The sequence below is a fragment of the Larimichthys crocea genome, chromosome XIV (assembly GCF_000972845.2).
Source record: "Larimichthys crocea isolate SSNF chromosome XIV, L_crocea_2.0, whole genome shotgun sequence".
In the NCBI taxonomy this organism is placed as follows: domain Eukaryota; kingdom Metazoa; phylum Chordata; class Actinopteri; family Sciaenidae; genus Larimichthys; species Larimichthys crocea.
Genome location: NC_040024.1, coordinates 11,301,343 through 11,319,023, shown reverse-complemented (window position 1 = coordinate 11,319,023; position 17,681 = coordinate 11,301,343). Strand labels below are relative to the sequence as shown.

Here is a 17,681-nt window from a genome sequence, read left to right as displayed (position 1 = left end):
TGTTTGCTCTGAAGTGGGCGTAGTAAAGGATCACCAAACAACATTATGATACCATGCAGAAAAATCACAATGACAACGACGGCCCCCATGAGGTGTTCCCAACATTCCCAACAAATCCGTCCTAATATGAGTCTGACACCCCTGATATATGCCTTCCTGCTTCTTTTTAATGTTATGCAATATAGGTGAGTCAGATAGTATGGTACTATGGTAAAAAAAATAAAAACTACACAATAGTAAGAGCTGAACTGCTCCTGCGGCTTCCAATTTCCACCACCATGGAAAAGCAAGTCGGTCTAGGGCCTGAAAAGTGGCCCCACCCTGGCCCTGGAGAAGGACGATAGAAACCATAAAGAAAAACGTATTGCTCATTGAGAGAAGACATGACATGAAAGTAGACGAGAGAAAATCAATGAGAAGATGTAATGTGTAGCAGAGTCTGTATTTGTTGGTCTAGATCAAGCACAGGGCTTCTGAAAGAGATTTGAGGATGATAGGAAGACCACTTAAGCAGCCAAATTTAAGGCATATGGAAAAATAATAGCTTCCTTTCAGCAAACCCCAAAAGAATAATTTGCTTATCTTCCACTTCAAAGACACAGAGTACCAGGTGCAGGTTGAGGCCTCTTCAGAAGATCTGACAGACGAGATTACAGCACTGAAAGGAGATGAGGTGGAGCACAAAGAAAGTAAGAAAAATACACTGATAATAAAGACAAGAGACAGATTAGAAACAGTTTAAAGAGTGAGGAACAGATAAGAAAGAGACACTTAAGCTTAACCTGACAGGGTAATGCACAATGTCCAGAGGTTTCTTGTCTTACATAGCCGGACTGATCTCCACAGCGCTGCGTCAGCACTGGAGAAAGGTCTAGCTGGTCTATCATTCTGGTATAAGGGACAAAAAACACTCCAACCCAATCACAATCAATTAGGTGGAGCTAAGCCCAGTATGTTTTTATTGATTTATATTTATTAGATATTTATCAGATATATTGTTGCTCAACCTTTGAAAGATGTAGTTCCTACTTTGTTTTTGTGACTTTCAGTTATGTTTGTCTGAAGAAAATGAATTTCTGTTTTTTTTCCACCAGGTGAAAATTCTTCTTCTCCAAAATTAAGAAAACAAACAATCTGTTGAGTGTTTCCTTATTGTTTGGTTCCAGTTGCTTGCTATTGTAGCTGGTATGGTTTTGAAAATGCAAACCACTAATCTTTATAACAAACTGATATTGGTAATATTGATAATGTTTATAAGTAATGAAGAAAGTAATTATTCTGTAATTATTATGAATCAACTTTTCTTTTTGATTATTGCCCTCCATTTGTTAATCAATATAAAAATGATGTGTTTTTTTGTGTCAACACTTGTACAGTTGTATGATTTTTCTGTCATTTAAAATTACATTTGAAACAATAAATTCTACTGTAATACTGTAATTCAGTGTCATAAATTCTACGTCTACAAATCGGGGACAAAATATTTCGGAAACCTGAAACTTATTTTAGCATTTCAATATAAGTCTGAGCTTGAACAAAATGATGATGTTATCATTTTTAAATGGTGTGTTTTTGAAGAGATGGTTAAACTTATTGTATTGGAGTTATAGATAAGTTATAAGTTATAGATAATTACAAAGTAATACAAGTTTGCAAACACAAAGGTCAAAGTCTGCAAAGCTGCAGAAATATGGACGCAGCAGCTTGTTACAAGGAGCACATGAATCATCTCAACACTAGATGAAAAGACTAAAGTCAAATGAGACTAACAGGAAAATATTCTTGCAAAGACTGGAACAAAAACAACAAGAGCGACTCAGTCTTACAGGAAACAGTCAAATCTGCAGAGGTAAGAGCTAAGTTTCCGTTCAAGTCCGTTTCCGTTCAACTCTGGTGTGTGTTTCTTTAATTTTAAAAACAAACGTGAAAGTATTTTTTTAAGCTCACATGCTGTGGTTTGAACACAGCAAGTCGACCGTCAACTAATCTGCACCAAGTTTAGAGCTCGGCAGAAGGTACAAACATACAAACACCACAGACATGGGTGTGAAGGTCTTCATAATTGGTCTAGACGATGAGAGGCTCGAGATCGACCTTTGTGACACTGAGGAGCAGTTAAAGGACATCACAGTGCTGGATCTTAAGAGGCGGATAAAAGACAGAAAGGGAATCTCAGGTAAATGAATTTAAGACCTAAACATGTTCACGATTAAAATAACCACCTAACAACCCTCTGTCTGTCTGTTCTCGCTGTAGAATTGGAGCAAGTCATTGTGTTTGCTGGTAAACGTCTCAAAGATGACAGACCACTCTCTGACTATGGAGTCAAAGATCTGTCAACCCTTCATATGGTTAGGCAACAGGAGCCAGGAGCTGGTGGATCTGTTGGATCTGATGAAGATGGTGGAATGGGTGACAAGAAAGGGAAAAACAAAAGTAAGGAAAACATGTTATCATTCTAAACAAACTCTGGATGTATCCACATTTTAATAACACACCAGAGCTGCACTTCAGCTGCTCAAGTGTGCTCTGGTCTGAGTGAAGCCATCACCTCATCCTGTGGGAAATTCAGTGTTCAGTCTGTAGTTTGTGGATCTACACTTGGGTTAGACTAATCTGAGAACAACATCAACACTGGAAATATGTGAAATATCTTTGTGAAACTGACTGCAGGTCATCACTTCAGGATTCCACTGAGCTTTTTAGCTGGACCCGAGTAATTCATCAGGATTTGGATTTAGGGATGCACGATATTTATCAGACCGATAAAATATCGGCCGTTATGGGGAGAAATTACATCATTTTTTATCGACCCGATAGGTTCATTTTAACCGATAAAAAGATCCGATAAATGAATGAAATTGGGGAAATAGTTTGCAGACCAAGTAGCCCCAAAAACGCCTTATTGGCAGGACCCAAGCCTGGCCCCGTCTCTGCCAGACTAATAATGAACATGTCTTCACCAGTGTGGCAGAAGATAACAACAGCACCGCTGTTTGCAAAAGTTGTTCAGCGAGGAGGATAGAAGACTTGAATAGGACGCGATGTTTGAAACAAGCTGGAATAGAACTTTTGACAAAAAACAGCAAAGATAAGACATGCTGTGTCGTTTTTGCAGATTTTTTTGCTACTCTTTGGAAGCTAGCTCGCCAAGTTTTCATCGCACAGTGATGAGACACATATCTTTGTAATCAGAGGAGTCTCTGCTTTCTATCGGTATCGGCCATAAGAAGCAGGAAATTATCGGTTGAAATTTTTCATATCGTGCATCACTATTGGATTTTACAGAATGAAAAAAAGAATTGTTTTAGGATGATCTGTCTCCGTTGTACAATGTTTTATGACTGATGTGTGTTCTTGTTTTTTCCCATCACATACAAATGATTAGGAGTCATTCGTTCAGAGCTCGGCAGAAGCTACAAACATACAAAGACCACAGAAATGGGTGTAAAGGTCTTCATATTTGGTCTACGTGGTGAGAAGTTCACAATTGACCTTTGTGACACTGAGGAGCAGTTAAAGGACATCACAGTGCTGGATCTTAAGAGGCGGATAAAAGAGAGAGAGGGAATCCCAGGTAAATGAATTTAAGACCTAAACATGTTCACGATTAAAATAACCACCTAACAACCCTCTCTCTGTCTGTTCTCGCTGTAGAACATGACGTGAGATTTGTGTTTCATTGTTTAAGGCTCGAAGATGACAGACCACTCTTTGACTATGGAGTCAAACACGTGTCAGTCCTTCTTATGATTATTAGATTACCGGGCAGCGGATCTGGTCCTAACCCGGAGCTGGGAGCTGGTGGATCTGATGGAGATGGTGGAATGGGTGACAAGAATGGGAAAAACAAAAGTAAGGAAAAACTCATATGGTTCTAAACAAACTCTGGATGTATCCACATTTTAATAACACACCAGAGCTGCACTTCAGCTGCTCAAGTGTGCTCTGGTCTGAGTGAAGCCATCACCTCATCCTGTGGGAAATTCAGTGTTCAGTCTGTAGTTTGTGGATCTACACTTGTGTTAGACTAATCTGAGAACAACATCAACACTGGAAATATGTGAAATAAGTAATTCATCAGGATTTGGACTTTACAGAATGAAAAAAAGAATTGTTTTAGGATGATCTGTCTCCGTTGTACAATGTTTTATGACTGATGTTTGTTTTACTCTTAGACGGTAAATTGATCTTTATTTGAGTCATTTCGTTCATTTTAACTCGTGCAGCGCTGTAGCCCTCTTGTTGCCGAGGTCAACGTGACAAATGAACGAGAGGCTCAAACTTGAGGACGCAGAGTTGAGTCGTGAACTAATCATTTCTGTTTCCTGTCCTGAGTGGACGTACTGCATGAAAATGAACGAATCCCTCACTGAGACTACCCATTACTCCCGAGTCATCTAAAAGATTAGTTCAAATTGGACGATACGTTCACAACAGACACATCACTACTGCCACACTTTAACGCAGCTCTGAGAAAAGCTGGTTCAAAGCTCTGAACTCTCTTCCTAGATCCTAAACTCTAAAAGTGTTTAAGAAAACATGTTTGTGTTGAAAAATGATTGACACTTCACAGTGAACACATCATATATACTGTACCAGTTCTTCTGTTAATAGCCTTTGTTATGTCTGAACATGCATTACTAATATAAAGCCTTTTCTGTGGATTCATGATGATGTGTTTAATGACGTGTTATTATGTTTGTGGTCATGGGGTCTGTTATTTTAAACCTAAAATTTAAAGTTTTTTATGAATCTTATTAACTTTGTTGAATATTAAATCACTTTTCCAGACTTAAGACTTCATCAGTGTCGTCATTGTTCAGTGTTATTTTGGGATTGACCTTTAGTGGGTGCTACAGCTCCTCTGGGTTATGTTCTGCATGGAAGTTCATACATGTGTGCAGATTTTTACACTTCTACACCCATGTGGGCAAAAGTGATCGATCTTCAGCAGCGCCACATGAGTATATGAAAAAATATCTATTTAATATTTTGAGTTTGATATTCCATGCGGATAAATGTTACTATTTGATTTAAGAATCACAGAATAGAGTCTGCATTATGTGTCCCATCAACAGCAGATCTTAAAGTTTGGAGCAACAACACTCAGGACTGTAGTTCACAGTTATGCTGCAGCCTGTAGTAATAATAATGAAAGAGACAGATGATAAATCAACATGATTGAAAAACTGAATAAATGACAGTTATCACTCAGGTCAGACAACAGTAAGAGGTTCTCAGTGAGAGATACAGATGAGTTTTCCTTCAAGTTAAAGTCTGGTGTGTGTTTCTTTAAATTTAAAAAAGAAAGTGAAAATATTTTTTAAGGTCATCGGTTGAACACAGCTGACCGACCTTTGTGTTAGAAGCACCAAGTTTAGAGCTCGGCAGAAGCTACAAACATACAAACACCACAGACATGGGTGTGAAGGTCAGTATATGTGGTCTATGTGGTGAGAAGTCAGAGATGGACAAAGGTGACACTGAGGAGCAGTTAAAGGACATCACAGTGCTGGATCTTAAAAGGCGGATAAAAGAGAGAAAGGGAATCCCAGGTAAATGAATTTAAGACCTAAACATGTTCACAATTAAAATAACCACCTAACAACCCTCTGTCTGTCTGTTCTCGCTGTAGAATGGGACCAAGTCATTAGGTTTGCTGGTAAACGTCTCAAAGATGACAGACCACTCTCTGACTATGGAGTCAGTCATGGGTCAGGGCTTAGAGTGCATTTTTGCAATGTTCCTAAAGAGGTTCGGGAATATTGTGGAGCTGATGGATCTGATGGATCTGATGAAGATGGTGGAATGGGTGACAAGAAGGGGAAAAACAGAAGTAAGGAAAACATGTTATCATTCTAAACAAACTCTGGATGTATCCACATTTTAATAACACACCAGAGCTGCACTTCAGCTGCTCAAGTGTGCTCTGGTCTGAGTGAAGCCATCACCTCATCCTGTGGGAAATTCAGTGTTCAGTCTGTAGTTTGTGGATCTACACTTGTGTTAGACTAATCTGAGAACAACATCAACACTGGAAATATGTGAAATATCTTTGTGAAACTGACTGCAGGTCATCACTTCAGGATTCCACTGAGCTTTTTAGCTGGACCCGAGTAATTCATCAGGATTTGGACTTTACAGAATGAAAAAAAGAATTGTTTTAGGATGTTCTGTCTCCGTTGTACAATGTTTTATGACTGATGTTTGTTTTACTCTTAGACGGTAAATTGATCTTCATTTGAGTCATTTCGTTCATTTTAACTCGTGCAGCGCTGTAGCCCTCTTGTTGCCGATGTCAACGTGACAAATGAACGAGAGGCTGAAACTTGAGGACGCAGAGTTGAGTCGTGAACTAATCATTTCTGTTTCCTGTCCTGAGTGGACGTACTGCATGAAAATGAACGAATCCCTCACTGAGACTACCCGTTACTCCCGAGTCATTTAAAAGATTAGTTCAAATTGGACGATACGTTCACAACAGACACATCACTACTGCCAATTAACACTTTAACGCAGCTCTGAGAAAAGCTGGTTCAAAGCTCTGAACTCTCTTCCTCGATCCTAAACTCTAAAAGTGTTTAAAAAAACATGTTTGTGTTGAAAAATGATTGACACTTCACAGTGAACACATCATATATACTGTACCAGTTCTTCTGTTAATAGCCTTTGTTATGTCTGAACATGCATTACTAATATAAAGCCTTTTCTGTGGATTCATGATGATGTGTTTAATGACGTGTTATTATGTTTGTGGTCATGAGGTCTGTTATTTTAAACCTAAAATTTAAAGTTTTTTATGAATCTTATTATTTGTTGAATATTAAATCACTTTTCCAGACTTAAGACTTCATCAGTGTCGTCATTGTTCAGTGTTATTTTGGGATTGACCTTTAGTGGGTGCTACAGCTCCTCTGGGTTATGTTCTGCATGGAAGTTCATACATGTGTGCAGATTTTTACACTTCTACACCCATGTGGGCAAAAGTCATCGATCTTCAGCAGCGCCACATGAGTATATGAAAAAATATATATTTAATATTTGGAGTTTGATATTCCATGCGGATAAATGTTACTATTTGATTTAACTGTCCAACATACAGCAAATGTATTCACACACATGAACCTGTTTGGTTCAGACACCAAACAGACATTCTGCATTCATGTGAAGGCAAACTTTTAATAAGTGATGCTCGGTTATTAATGAAAAGCACTGGCAATATTAAAAACAGTGCATTATACAGCATTGTGAGAAATACAGCAGATACTTTAATGCTCTGTAATAAGTCTATAAAGAAACACATTTGGCTGCAGTTGCAGGAAGAATCACAGAATAGAGTCTGCATTATGTGTCCCATCAACAGCAGATCTTAAAGTTTGGAGCAACAACACTCAGGACTGTAGTTCACAGTTATGCTGCAGCCTGTAGTAATAATAATGAAAGAGACAGATGATAAATCAACACGATTGAAAAACTGAATAAATGACAGTTATCACTCAGGTCAGACAACAGTAAGAGGTTCTCAGTGAGAGATACAGATGAGTTTTCCTTCAAGTTAAAGTCTGGTGTGTGTTTCTTTAAATTTAAAAACGAAAGTGAAAGTGTTTTTTAAGACCGACCAAGACCGAGAAGCACCAAGTTCAGAGCTCGGCAGAAGCTACAAACATACAAACACCACAGACATGGTTGTAAAGGTCTTCATACGTACTCTAATTGATGAGACGTACGAGATCGACCTTTGTGACACTGAGGAGCAGTTAAAGGACATCACAGTGCTGGATCTTAAGAGGCGGATAAAAGAGAGAGAGGGAATCCCAGGTAAATGAATTTAAGACCTAAACATGTTCACGATTAAAATAACCACCTAACAACCCTCTGTCTGTCTGTTCTCGCTGTAGAAAGTCAGCAAAGACTTGTGTTCGCTGGTAAACAACTCAAAGACGACATTCCACTCTCTGACTATGGAGTCAAAAAGGAGTCAACCCTTCATTTGCTTCTAATACTACGCGGCGGAGGCCTTCCTGGACAGGAGCCGGGATCTGATGGATCTGATGGATCTGATGAAGATGGTGGAATGGGTGACAAGAAGGGGAAAAGCAGAAGTATGGAAATACTTCTATTATTCTAAACAAACTCTGGATGTATCCACATTTTGTTAACCCTTTCTTTGGTCGTTGTACAATGTTTTATGACTGATGTGTGTTTTTGTTTTTTCCCATCACATACAAATGATTTGTAACAGGCTGTTTAATCTGCCAGTCATTGTAAAAGATAACTAACACTTTGCATGTTGAAATGTTTGTGAACACACGCATGCTTGTTCGACACTACACTTCACAGTGAACAATATACTGCACCAGTTCTTCTGTGAATAGCCTTTGTTATGTTTGCACCTGCTACACTCTCTTGGCTTTAGTATTTATATAAAGTAAAGTATTAAGTTCATGAAAAGGGTTCATGAAAGACATGTTAAACAACGTATTATTATGTTTGTGGTCATAGAGTCTGTTATTTCAATGCTGAAATGTAAAGATATATTTAAAATATGTACTTCTTGTTCATCTTAGTGACTTTGTTGGATATTAAATCACTTTTCCAGACTCATCACTTTATCAGTGTCGTCATTGTTCAGTGTTGTTTTATTATTGTGTTATTTAGTGCACTCAGTTAGTTTCACAGTGGGCTTAAACATAGAATATATTCATACACAGTATTTCAGAACATGCTGTATAAACTATGTGAAGCCTGAAGCCGACGAAATATGTGATCCTGACTGTTCTGCTTATAAAAAGTAAACATGGAAATATGTTACATGTTACTTATGTGACCTGTGTTTATACTTAACACATAATTAGTCTTTGCTGTAGGAAGGCCTACAGGGTCTTCAAACTATTCAACAGTTTACATAATAAACCTGAGGACAACATAACTTCTTTTACTTCTTTATAACTTTCATAACTTCTTTCAGTAGCAGAATAATGCTGGTAATAGTTTTATTTATGTAATAAATTTCATACAAAACAATGGAATACAATGTTCTGCAGACAGGTTCGTAGCAACGGGGTCAACAGTCAATATTATTTCCACAATTACAGATGACAAATCTGACGTTTAGTTTTCCTTTTTATTCATTTCCTGACTGGACAACAGATCCTAAAGTTTGGACAAACCACACGCACACTATAATACCAGAACCGTAAGTAATAATAATGGAAATGTGTCAAGTTGTGATTCAGAAAAACAAAGAAAAAACATGAAGATAGATGCGAGAAAGTGATGCTAGTCATAAATATATGCAAAAAGTTAGTTTCTGTGCCACACAGGTATGGAGGTTTGTCTGGGGGCCACACCGGCGCTACAGGGTCTGAAGTGAGAGCTCGTCTTCAGGCACTCAGGAGTGAGCTTCAGACACACAAAGCAGAACTCAACCTGACAGCGTTGACAGATGACGTTCTTACAGCCTGTCCTGTCGTGCTCCACCCTCTGACCACAGGTTGGACAGGCCCGGATGGAGGGACATGCGTCCACTCCCTGCACCTGAGGGAGGGCGGTGGTCTTGCAGTTCTTGAGAAGCTCGAGGTCGTGGTTGATGCAGCCGTCGTTGTTGCAGCGGTCAGAGCGTGGAGCTGGACCTTTCCACTCCTTCAGACACTGCCAGCAGAACTGGTAGGTCTTCTTCTTGTCAGCCGTACATATGGTGCACCGGACACACAGGTTGGAGAGATTCTTTCTCTCCACACTTGTTCTGCACTGAGGGCACTGATGTAGAACACAGAAACACACACACACACACACAATATTTAAACATCTGCACACTTCAATCTGCTTCAAATAAAAAAGATCCTATTGAAGCACTTACTTGCTGAATTTCAGTGTATTCTGCAGCAGCCAGACGAGCCATGTTCTCTTCGAAGTATTGAATTTCCTCAACAGTTAAATCAGCCAGTCTGCGCACCTCTTGGTACGACCACACTTTATTGCATAGTTTGGTTCCCTCCACCACAGCAGGGCATCTGAATTTGTAGTTACCCTTAAAACAGCAAAGAGAAAAATATGTTACCCTAACCGGAACAAAGTTTAGTCACTTGATCTTTAATTGAAATGTTGTCGTCCTAAAATTGCAAATGTTTTTAGGAAACATCCAGTCAGTGTTGCTGGTACATTCCTACTTTTTGCTGTAGGTTAATGTATGTTACTTTTCTTTTATTTATGCACTCAAATTTTTAAAAAGACCCCATGTCATTAAACATGTTTGTTTGCAGTAATATTACACTTAAACATTCAGCTCTGTTTCATAGGTAAACAACTTGAATTTGCCAGTAGATGGCAGAGTAGGCTTAGAAGAAAACTAGTTGCAGCTGATAGTCTGAGCCCAGGATCTGTCATGGAGGTTTCTGTGCACAGTCTTGCTGGTGAAATAATGAAAGTAAAGTCTTCACAATCTAAAAACGTGTTGTTTGTGTAAGCTACTCACTGTCTACTTCCCAATTTTAACAGATGGCTTTGATTAAAACTTGTAAAAATGTTGTTTTCATGACAACAGATACCTCATCCAGCTGGCTGCAACACCATTGTGTTAGAGAATCAGGAGTGACAGCGTGGCCGCAGGACATCTCTGCTTTGAGACAGCCGTCATCTTCATCTGAAACTGAAGGACACAAATATAAGTACACTGGTTACATGATGTGGTAAACCGCTCTTGTTTTCTGCCCACGTGCTCAGTGAAACAGGAAGAGAGTCTTACACAATGGATCCAAGTCGTCCTTCCTCTTGACAAACTTCAGGGTGGTATCTAGTGGGTCGTAGCTCTTCTCCACCTGTTCCTGTCCCTGAATATTCATTTTGATCGTCCTAAGTGGAAGAAAACAGACTTAATACCATGAATATCATTATGATCTATGAGACGGGTTCATATCAGAATCAGTACGAAAAGAAATATTGACAGTGTAACATGAAAAATGTTTCTATTAATCTATTATCTATATTATTATCTATTAATCATTGTTATATGTTGGCAAATTGTCACTATTAAAGATTCTGATTTCTAAGCAGATTTATCCATGTTTATTGGTGACGTAGCCACATTGAGGTTGGCTTTGGGTTTCTTGTAAGACACACTGACACAGTAAATATGTCTATCCGACTGGACTGACTTTTTCTTTTAGTTGTTTTTACTTTGAAAACACTTGGCTGCTGTTTCTGCCAACAGGCGGGACCAGCTGCTCTATTTGAAAATGAGTCATTGAAGCTGCACTCAGGGAATTTCCAGCCGGTGCACACTGACATAGACGTATTGACAGTAAAATGAACAATTTAAGTCACTTAATTCAACTTATTTAAGTCATTTTAAGTCACTTAATTCAACTCATTTAAGTCATTTTAAGTCACTTAATTCAACTTATTTAAGTCATTTTAAGTCACAATTCAACTTATTTAAGTTATATTAAGTCACTTAATTCAACTAATTTAAGTCATTTTAAGTCACTTAATTTAACTTATTTAAGTCATTTTAAGTCACTTAACTCAACTTATTTAAGTCACTATCTATGTTACTGAAATGTTAAAGGCATGTTCATTTTGCACACCTGTTAGTAGACTAATAAAATATAATAACAGTGACTCTTAGTCAAAGAAAAGGCACAATCAAATAATCATTTGAAGACATTTTAAACCAGGAACACTGTATGCACTTAACTTCATGTACACTTGGTAAATAGATGTTTGTCTCTCACTTCACATACTGATTGATCATTTTAATTAACAACAGATTCATAAGAGGACTTTATGTCTTACCTCAGTGGCGCAGTTTGTCTCTTTTTGCTCTTTATTGTTGTGCTCAACCGGAAGAACTACAGCCAGGTACTGCTCCAGGTGCTGAAACTCTGAAAGGAGGATTAACTTCCTGACATTCAGCTGGCACTGATTTTGGTGAAGTCTCCAGGATCTGTGTGGGATTTAAACTGCGAGTCCAGATGTGTGTCTGTCCTTTATATCTTCCTCCTTTGGGCTCTCGCTGACATCGAAAGTGAAAGCAAGAGTCGGACGCACGATGAGACAGGCTGCGCGGTGAGTATTGTGTGTTTTACCCTCCCATTAAGCGTACAAAGAGTCACATGTGTTACTGGAACTTATGAGTTATGGCACACCCGTGCTTATCGCTTTATTATTGTCTTATTGTGGCTTACTTTTATCACTTTAAAACCTGTTTTGGACGCGCTGCGTAATGGAGGATGTGTTTCCATAACACCCAAACGCAGCAGCTGCTTTGGCATTTTGCTCTCTGTGCTTGTTCTTGCTCATCATTGTGTTTGTTTGGACTGTAAAGTCCTCCAGGTTTCATCATGCAAAATGATAAATCGACCTTTCTTCTTATTGTGATTTTGTATGTTGCGCTGCAGCCATAATCATCATGACCACTGGGAGGTGTTCCCGGTCTGCAGTCAGTACCTCTCTAAAGTGGTCCAGTGAATCAGGGTCATGGTTCATTGATGCACATGGGGAGCAAAGGTTGCCTGGCCTATTGCACATGGAGCTGTGCACCTGTAAACCAGTCAAGGTGCCCATGCTGACCCCTGTCCACTGCCGGATGGCAGTGCTCTCATTTCAGCAGCATAATAACATTTCAGGAACAGTTTGAGGGACACAGCGATGAGTTCAAGGTGTCGACTTGACCTCCAAATTTCCCCAGATCTCAGTCCAAATCAAACTTGAACGACTTGAAGGATCTGCAGCTGCAACATCTCGGCACATCTTCAGATGAATGTGGTGCTGGTAATTTAATGAAGTTTGATTGAGTTTAATCTATGATAATGTATCATGTTTGAATGTGAAAAAGTAAACAATGACTACAGCTGTCAGATAAACACAGTGGAGAATTGACTACAGAACTTAGTTACTTTCCAGCACGTGTTTAAAGGTGCAGATTTTATTAACAGAATATTTCAACATATTTAAAGTCTGTATTTATTGTTTATTGTGTTATATCAGTGGTTCTTAACCTTGTTGGAGGTACTGAACCCCACCAGTTTCATATGCTCATTCACCAAACCCTTCTTTAGTAAAAAATAAAATATGATTTTTTTTACTGGTGCACAAAATGAACCGTGCATTAACATCACCTTGTTCAAATAACAAAACCAACACAGTGCATGAACTCACAACAACTTACCTCAGTGTGACTTCTGCTGTTGCCTTTGAGAGACCAGTTCAGATATGCGTGGCTTCACCTTGGCAAGTGCCAGTCTCATGTCATTTTCACAGCAAAGTCTGTTCCTTTTCTTAGTTTTTATGTCCAGCATCCTCGAAAACGATTGCTCACAAAGATATGTTGTAACAAATGGTATAAAAAATTCCAGGGCGGAGGCTCCACTGAACCCCTGAGACCGACTCACTGAACCCCTAGGGTTTGATCGAACCCAGGTTAAGAACCACTGTGTTATATGTACTATAGAAGCCTCCGAAGAATCAAAAGAACCTGCAGATCAATGGAAAAAAATCATCTTTAGTCAAAATTAAGGTGGTGCTTTCATAATATTGCTGTTATTATTGAATGTATATACTATTTACATGTGGGAAGTGTATTTCTGACACCACCATTGGTTTGAATTCAATGAAATCACCTTTCTACCATTACTATTAACAAAACAATGTCAAAATACATGAATGTAAAACCACCTGAAACTAGATTGGCTCAGTGTTCTTCTGTTGTACTTGTCTACACCTAAAACTAAGAATTTGCAGGCTCGCTGTCTCTTAATGTCTGCTGTGTCCAATGTTCATCAACAGATTGAATCCACACATCTGGAAGGAAAATATCGAAACTCATTTGAGACGTCAGTATGAATGATGACCCTCGTGGAAATGTTCAGAGAGAAACTAGACAGCTTGAACATCTCAGGTATGTGACATGAAATTAAACTGCTTAAGCATGTGGCTCATATATTATATTAATGTTGTCGCTGTTGTGTCTTTATTAGATTACCATGGCCTGAACAGTCCAGGTGTGACATGCTATCTGAACAGCGTGCTTCAGGTGCTTTTTATGACCGAAGACTTCCGGGAGGCTGTGAAAGGGTTCGTGACCTCAGCTTTACTTGGGTTATATTTTTTTTAGAGAGATCGGGTTGAATCAATAGGTCTCCAGTTCTTCAGAGTGTGGTGGCTCTGGCTGACGGCATCTTGGCAATCCTGCCTCTGCCCCCTCCCCTGCTAACAAACCCACCAAGGCTCCACCAACGCTCAACGTCTTTGCATATTTTTAGATTAGTCTGAAGGCAGCGGAGGGGCGACTGAGGGACTGTCGAGCAGCCACATTCTGAGCTTCACAGGCAGCGTCTGTGGTCTAAACCTAACGACATACACCAGCACCTCCAAAGCTCACGAATTAAAGATAGATTTGTCAAAAAGAACTCTGTCATTAGTGTTTTACTCTCACATTTAATAAAGCCACATGTACTTCTGACTGTACCACAGATGCTCCAGTGAGGATTCAACAACCATTGACGAACATCTGAGAACGCTGTTTTCTGATTTAGAGAAACAGGTGGCCAAAACGCATGACATCACCGAAAGACTGGAGATCACAAACGGTAAGTTTGGATTTAAAACATCACACCGGCTGCATATATGTTACTAATGTTACCTCTTTTCCTACTTTCAGTATATGAGCAACGTGATGCTGCTGAGTATTTTGAGAAGATCCTGTGTCGGACCAGTCCGGAGGCAGCTAAAGTAAGGACACATTTATTTATTTATTTATTTATTTATTGGTGACAGTGTGTCTATATCAACACTGACTTTTAAGAAGATTAATGTCAATGTTCCAGGGTTATATCAACAAATTTGACTAAAACTAAACTAGATTATAAAAATAGCAAGAGAGAAAAAACAATAATCAACACTATAAATAAAAAAAACTTAAATTTAACATGTCTGATTTGGATATCTTTTTAGTTTTTTAACATGCAAATCTTTGGGGGGTTCCAGTGTTGCCAACAGACACAGATACAGGCTGATACAAGAATCAAAAATCTGGATTTAAAGTATGAAATATACATATTTTATTTATTGTACAGGCTTGAAAGACGACTTTAAAAGGTTCACAGCTTGCTCCTGTGCAGAATATATCAGCTGTCATCAGATTGGACAGTGGATACACACTTTGACCCAGAGTCACAGCATATTGTCTATAAAAACTTGGTTCATAATCCAGTTCCTTATTGTTGATTTGTATGATCATAAATACACAACAATTTCCCAACAACGTGGCCTCTGTGTCATGTTAGAGCTAATATATTTTAACACACTGTAAAAACACTCCATTACAAGCCAGTATTTAAGTACTAAGTATACTAAGTATTATAGTATAAGTATAAATTAAACGTATGCCATATACACTTGTGTCTAGATGTTCAAGGGAAAGCTGAGCCACAAGACCACATGCCGCAAGTGCATGGGCAGGAGTGATTCCAGTAGTTTCTTTTGGATGTTGCCACTTGCGGTGGAAGATTTGAGTCGTCAGAGCTACAGCGTGGTACACCTGCTTTCCTTTTAACACAAATAATGGTTATATATTTGTCAAAAATGCACCAGAAAAGAATATATGGTTTAATAAATAAATTGCGTTTACAGGAAAAAGGACTGAAAGCGTTCTTCAAGGGGGAGACAGTCTGCGGGGACAACAAGATATACTGCAGCCACTGCACTGAAAAGCAAGATGCAGACTTTGTGAGTTTTTTTCTTCCTTTTTTATAGTTTTGCATCAAAACTTTTACATGATTTCTCATAAGTGTACTGTAGATGATAGTAGACTGTAGAAAAAGTTAAGTTTCATTATGTATCTAGAGATGTGAGATGACACAAAACCCCGAGGTTCTGACCCTCCTGCTGAAGAGATTCACGTTTGACTACAAGCGCAGATGTTACGTCAAGCTTCACTGCAAAGTGGACGTTCCCCAGGTTTTACACACGGAGGTAAGTAGCTGCAGATTGTTTTGATTTTTACGTTTCTTACATGTCGTGATCTTGTTCCATTTCTCTCCTCCCAGGACTGCGACTATGACCTCTACGCTTTAGTTAACCACTTTGGTAATCTAACAGGAGGGCATTATACTGCACAAATCAAATCTTTTGAAACTCGGGTGTGGTACCACTTCAATGACAGCATTGTTAAAGGGGTAAGGACGCTCATTTTTCTCTAGGTAGTCCAATTTGTTTTTTTTTTTACAAATTCTCACTACTGCCATTTCTTTTTCAATTCTACAGGTCAAACCACTGTTTGGAGTCGGCGACAAGTCTTTGAGGTCTTCTACAGCTTACCTCCTCATGTACAGGAAGGGTAAGTTTCAAGACAAACCTTCCTGATAAGGGATTTTTTCCAAAAGCATCAACGGATGCTCATATTAATTATCATGAATGAATGAGTGCCGATTCGGCCGATATTAACATGTTAATTGCTGCTTTTGGAAACATGTTTAGAAAAGGCATTTGTACTCTCTGCTTAACTGCTGAGATTAGAAACAGGGCTTAAGTCTCTATATTTTTTCAGTTTTTCAGTAATAACCTCCAGTTTTTCTCTTCAAAGTGAGAAGAAACCCCAAAGAGATTGAAGGAACACACGAGGAGGCGGAGAGAGGAGCTGCTCCTGTTCCTCATCATCAACTAAAAGACGAAAGCTGCAATGGAGGAGAAAATGTGAAGCACTTGACTGGCGATGAATTAAAGAAGACGTGCCGTGACGCCACGGTTTCAAAGGCAACGCTAGACTTTAGTGGTGAAATGCCACGGCAGACGGCTGCATGTATCGGGCCACAAAAAGAGATGTTGTGTACGGGAGACGGGTACAAAACAAGACTGCAAACACACAAATCAAATTCTGCAAAGCCACAGCAGACAAGCAGACAGCTTGATGCAAGCTCAAATGAGCACATGCATGTTATTAACACTAGAGGGGCCCCAGCAGCAGCACACTGTGTGGACTACATGTCAGAGAAGAACCATACACCCGGAAAGAAAATGTCGAATGTGACTGTTTGTGAAACAGAGAAAAATATTCATAGAAAGACTGGAGCAAAAACAAGTGTGACTGATAGAAGTCACACAAGAAACGGAGGAAAGAGTGAGCAGAGAAGAGAGGCTGCTGTCAGTCCTAATGTGTATCATCATGATGTTAAGTCATTTCATATTTCCTCCAATGGCTACTCTAACTCTCCACTTCCACATTTGACAGGACGCTCTCAGACTCGGTCTCACCCAAATGAGTATTCAGCAGACCTATGCAGGATATCTAGCCGTTCAAACAAAGACAACGCAGAGAAAACGCAGCGTGTTTTGACTGCAGACAGCAGCTGCAGACTAGACCACATACAATCTGTGAGAAAGGGAGAAACAAGTGCAAGTCCCGGAAAGAAAAACGCTGCAAAGAGCCCGGACAAAGTCAAAAGAGAGCCATGGAGGAGTTGAAACAATAAGGATAGCTTATGCTTTTTAAAATGTTTTTGTGACTTGCATTAATAGAGTGTTTGAATACATCTTTAACAAGGCAAACTTCATTCTTTTGACTCTGTTAGTCGTGTTTTGTCATGAATAAATATCTTGCTTGGTATAGCAGGTGGATAAATGTTTGTCCAGCTCAGTCAGCCCTACACGCACCTGCAGTATTCGTTTAAATCACCATACAG

The 17,681-nt window shown here is 39.1% G+C and overlaps 3 protein-coding genes across 7 annotated transcripts; 2 read left to right on the top strand and 1 right to left on the bottom strand.

The window, feature by feature from the left end:
* Positions 1-1,881: 1,881 nt before the first annotated feature.
* On the top strand, positions 1,882-6,838 carry zgc:194655 (polyubiquitin). 3 transcript variants are annotated; one of them, XM_027287986.1, is made up of 4 exons: positions 1,882-2,176; positions 2,257-2,436; positions 3,389-3,577; positions 3,761-4,815. In XM_027287986.1, exons 1-4 carry the CDS (start codon positions 2,041-2,043, stop codon positions 3,907-3,909), a joined length of 654 nt encoding a protein of 217 aa, XP_027143787.1. In that variant the 5' UTR covers positions 1,882-2,040; the 3' UTR covers positions 3,910-4,815. The 3 variants fall into 3 exon arrangements, with proteins under 3 accessions (XP_027143787.1, XP_027143784.1, XP_027143786.1); XM_027287983.1 differs by lacking the exon at positions 3,761-4,815 and adding an exon at positions 5,639-6,838 and having other exon boundaries at positions 1,884-2,176; XM_027287985.1 differs by having other exon boundaries at positions 1,887-2,176; positions 3,658-4,815.
* A 1,719-nt stretch (positions 6,839-8,557) lies between these two features.
* LOC104939537 (hypothetical protein) lies at positions 8,558-11,937 on the bottom strand. The gene is made up of 5 exons (XM_010756087.3): positions 11,797-11,937; positions 10,748-10,854; positions 10,551-10,651; positions 9,863-10,033; positions 8,558-9,762 (listed from the first exon to the last, which is right to left on the bottom strand). The coding sequence occupies exons 2-5, from the start codon at positions 10,842-10,844 to the stop codon at positions 9,307-9,309; spliced, it is 825 nt and encodes a 274-aa protein (XP_010754389.3). The 5' UTR covers positions 10,845-10,854; positions 11,797-11,937; the 3' UTR covers positions 8,558-9,306.
* Positions 11,934-17,542, top strand: LOC104939536 (ubiquitin carboxyl-terminal hydrolase 17-like protein A). Of its 3 annotated transcripts, none has more exons than XM_027287982.1 (12): positions 11,997-12,069; positions 12,597-12,768; positions 13,789-13,900; positions 13,980-14,076; positions 14,476-14,591; positions 14,663-14,733; positions 15,410-15,535; positions 15,634-15,729; positions 15,847-15,975; positions 16,050-16,178; positions 16,267-16,339; positions 16,586-17,542. In XM_027287982.1, exons 3-12 carry the CDS (start codon positions 13,846-13,848, stop codon positions 17,461-17,463), a joined length of 1,770 nt encoding a protein of 589 aa, XP_027143783.1. In that variant the 5' UTR covers positions 11,997-12,069; positions 12,597-12,768; positions 13,789-13,845; the 3' UTR covers positions 17,464-17,542. The 3 variants fall into 3 exon arrangements, with proteins under 3 accessions (XP_027143781.1, XP_027143783.1, XP_027143782.1); XM_027287981.1 differs by having other exon boundaries at positions 12,597-12,774; XM_027287980.1 differs by lacking the exon at positions 12,597-12,768 and having other exon boundaries at positions 11,934-12,069.
* Positions 17,543-17,681: the final 139 nt, after the last annotated feature.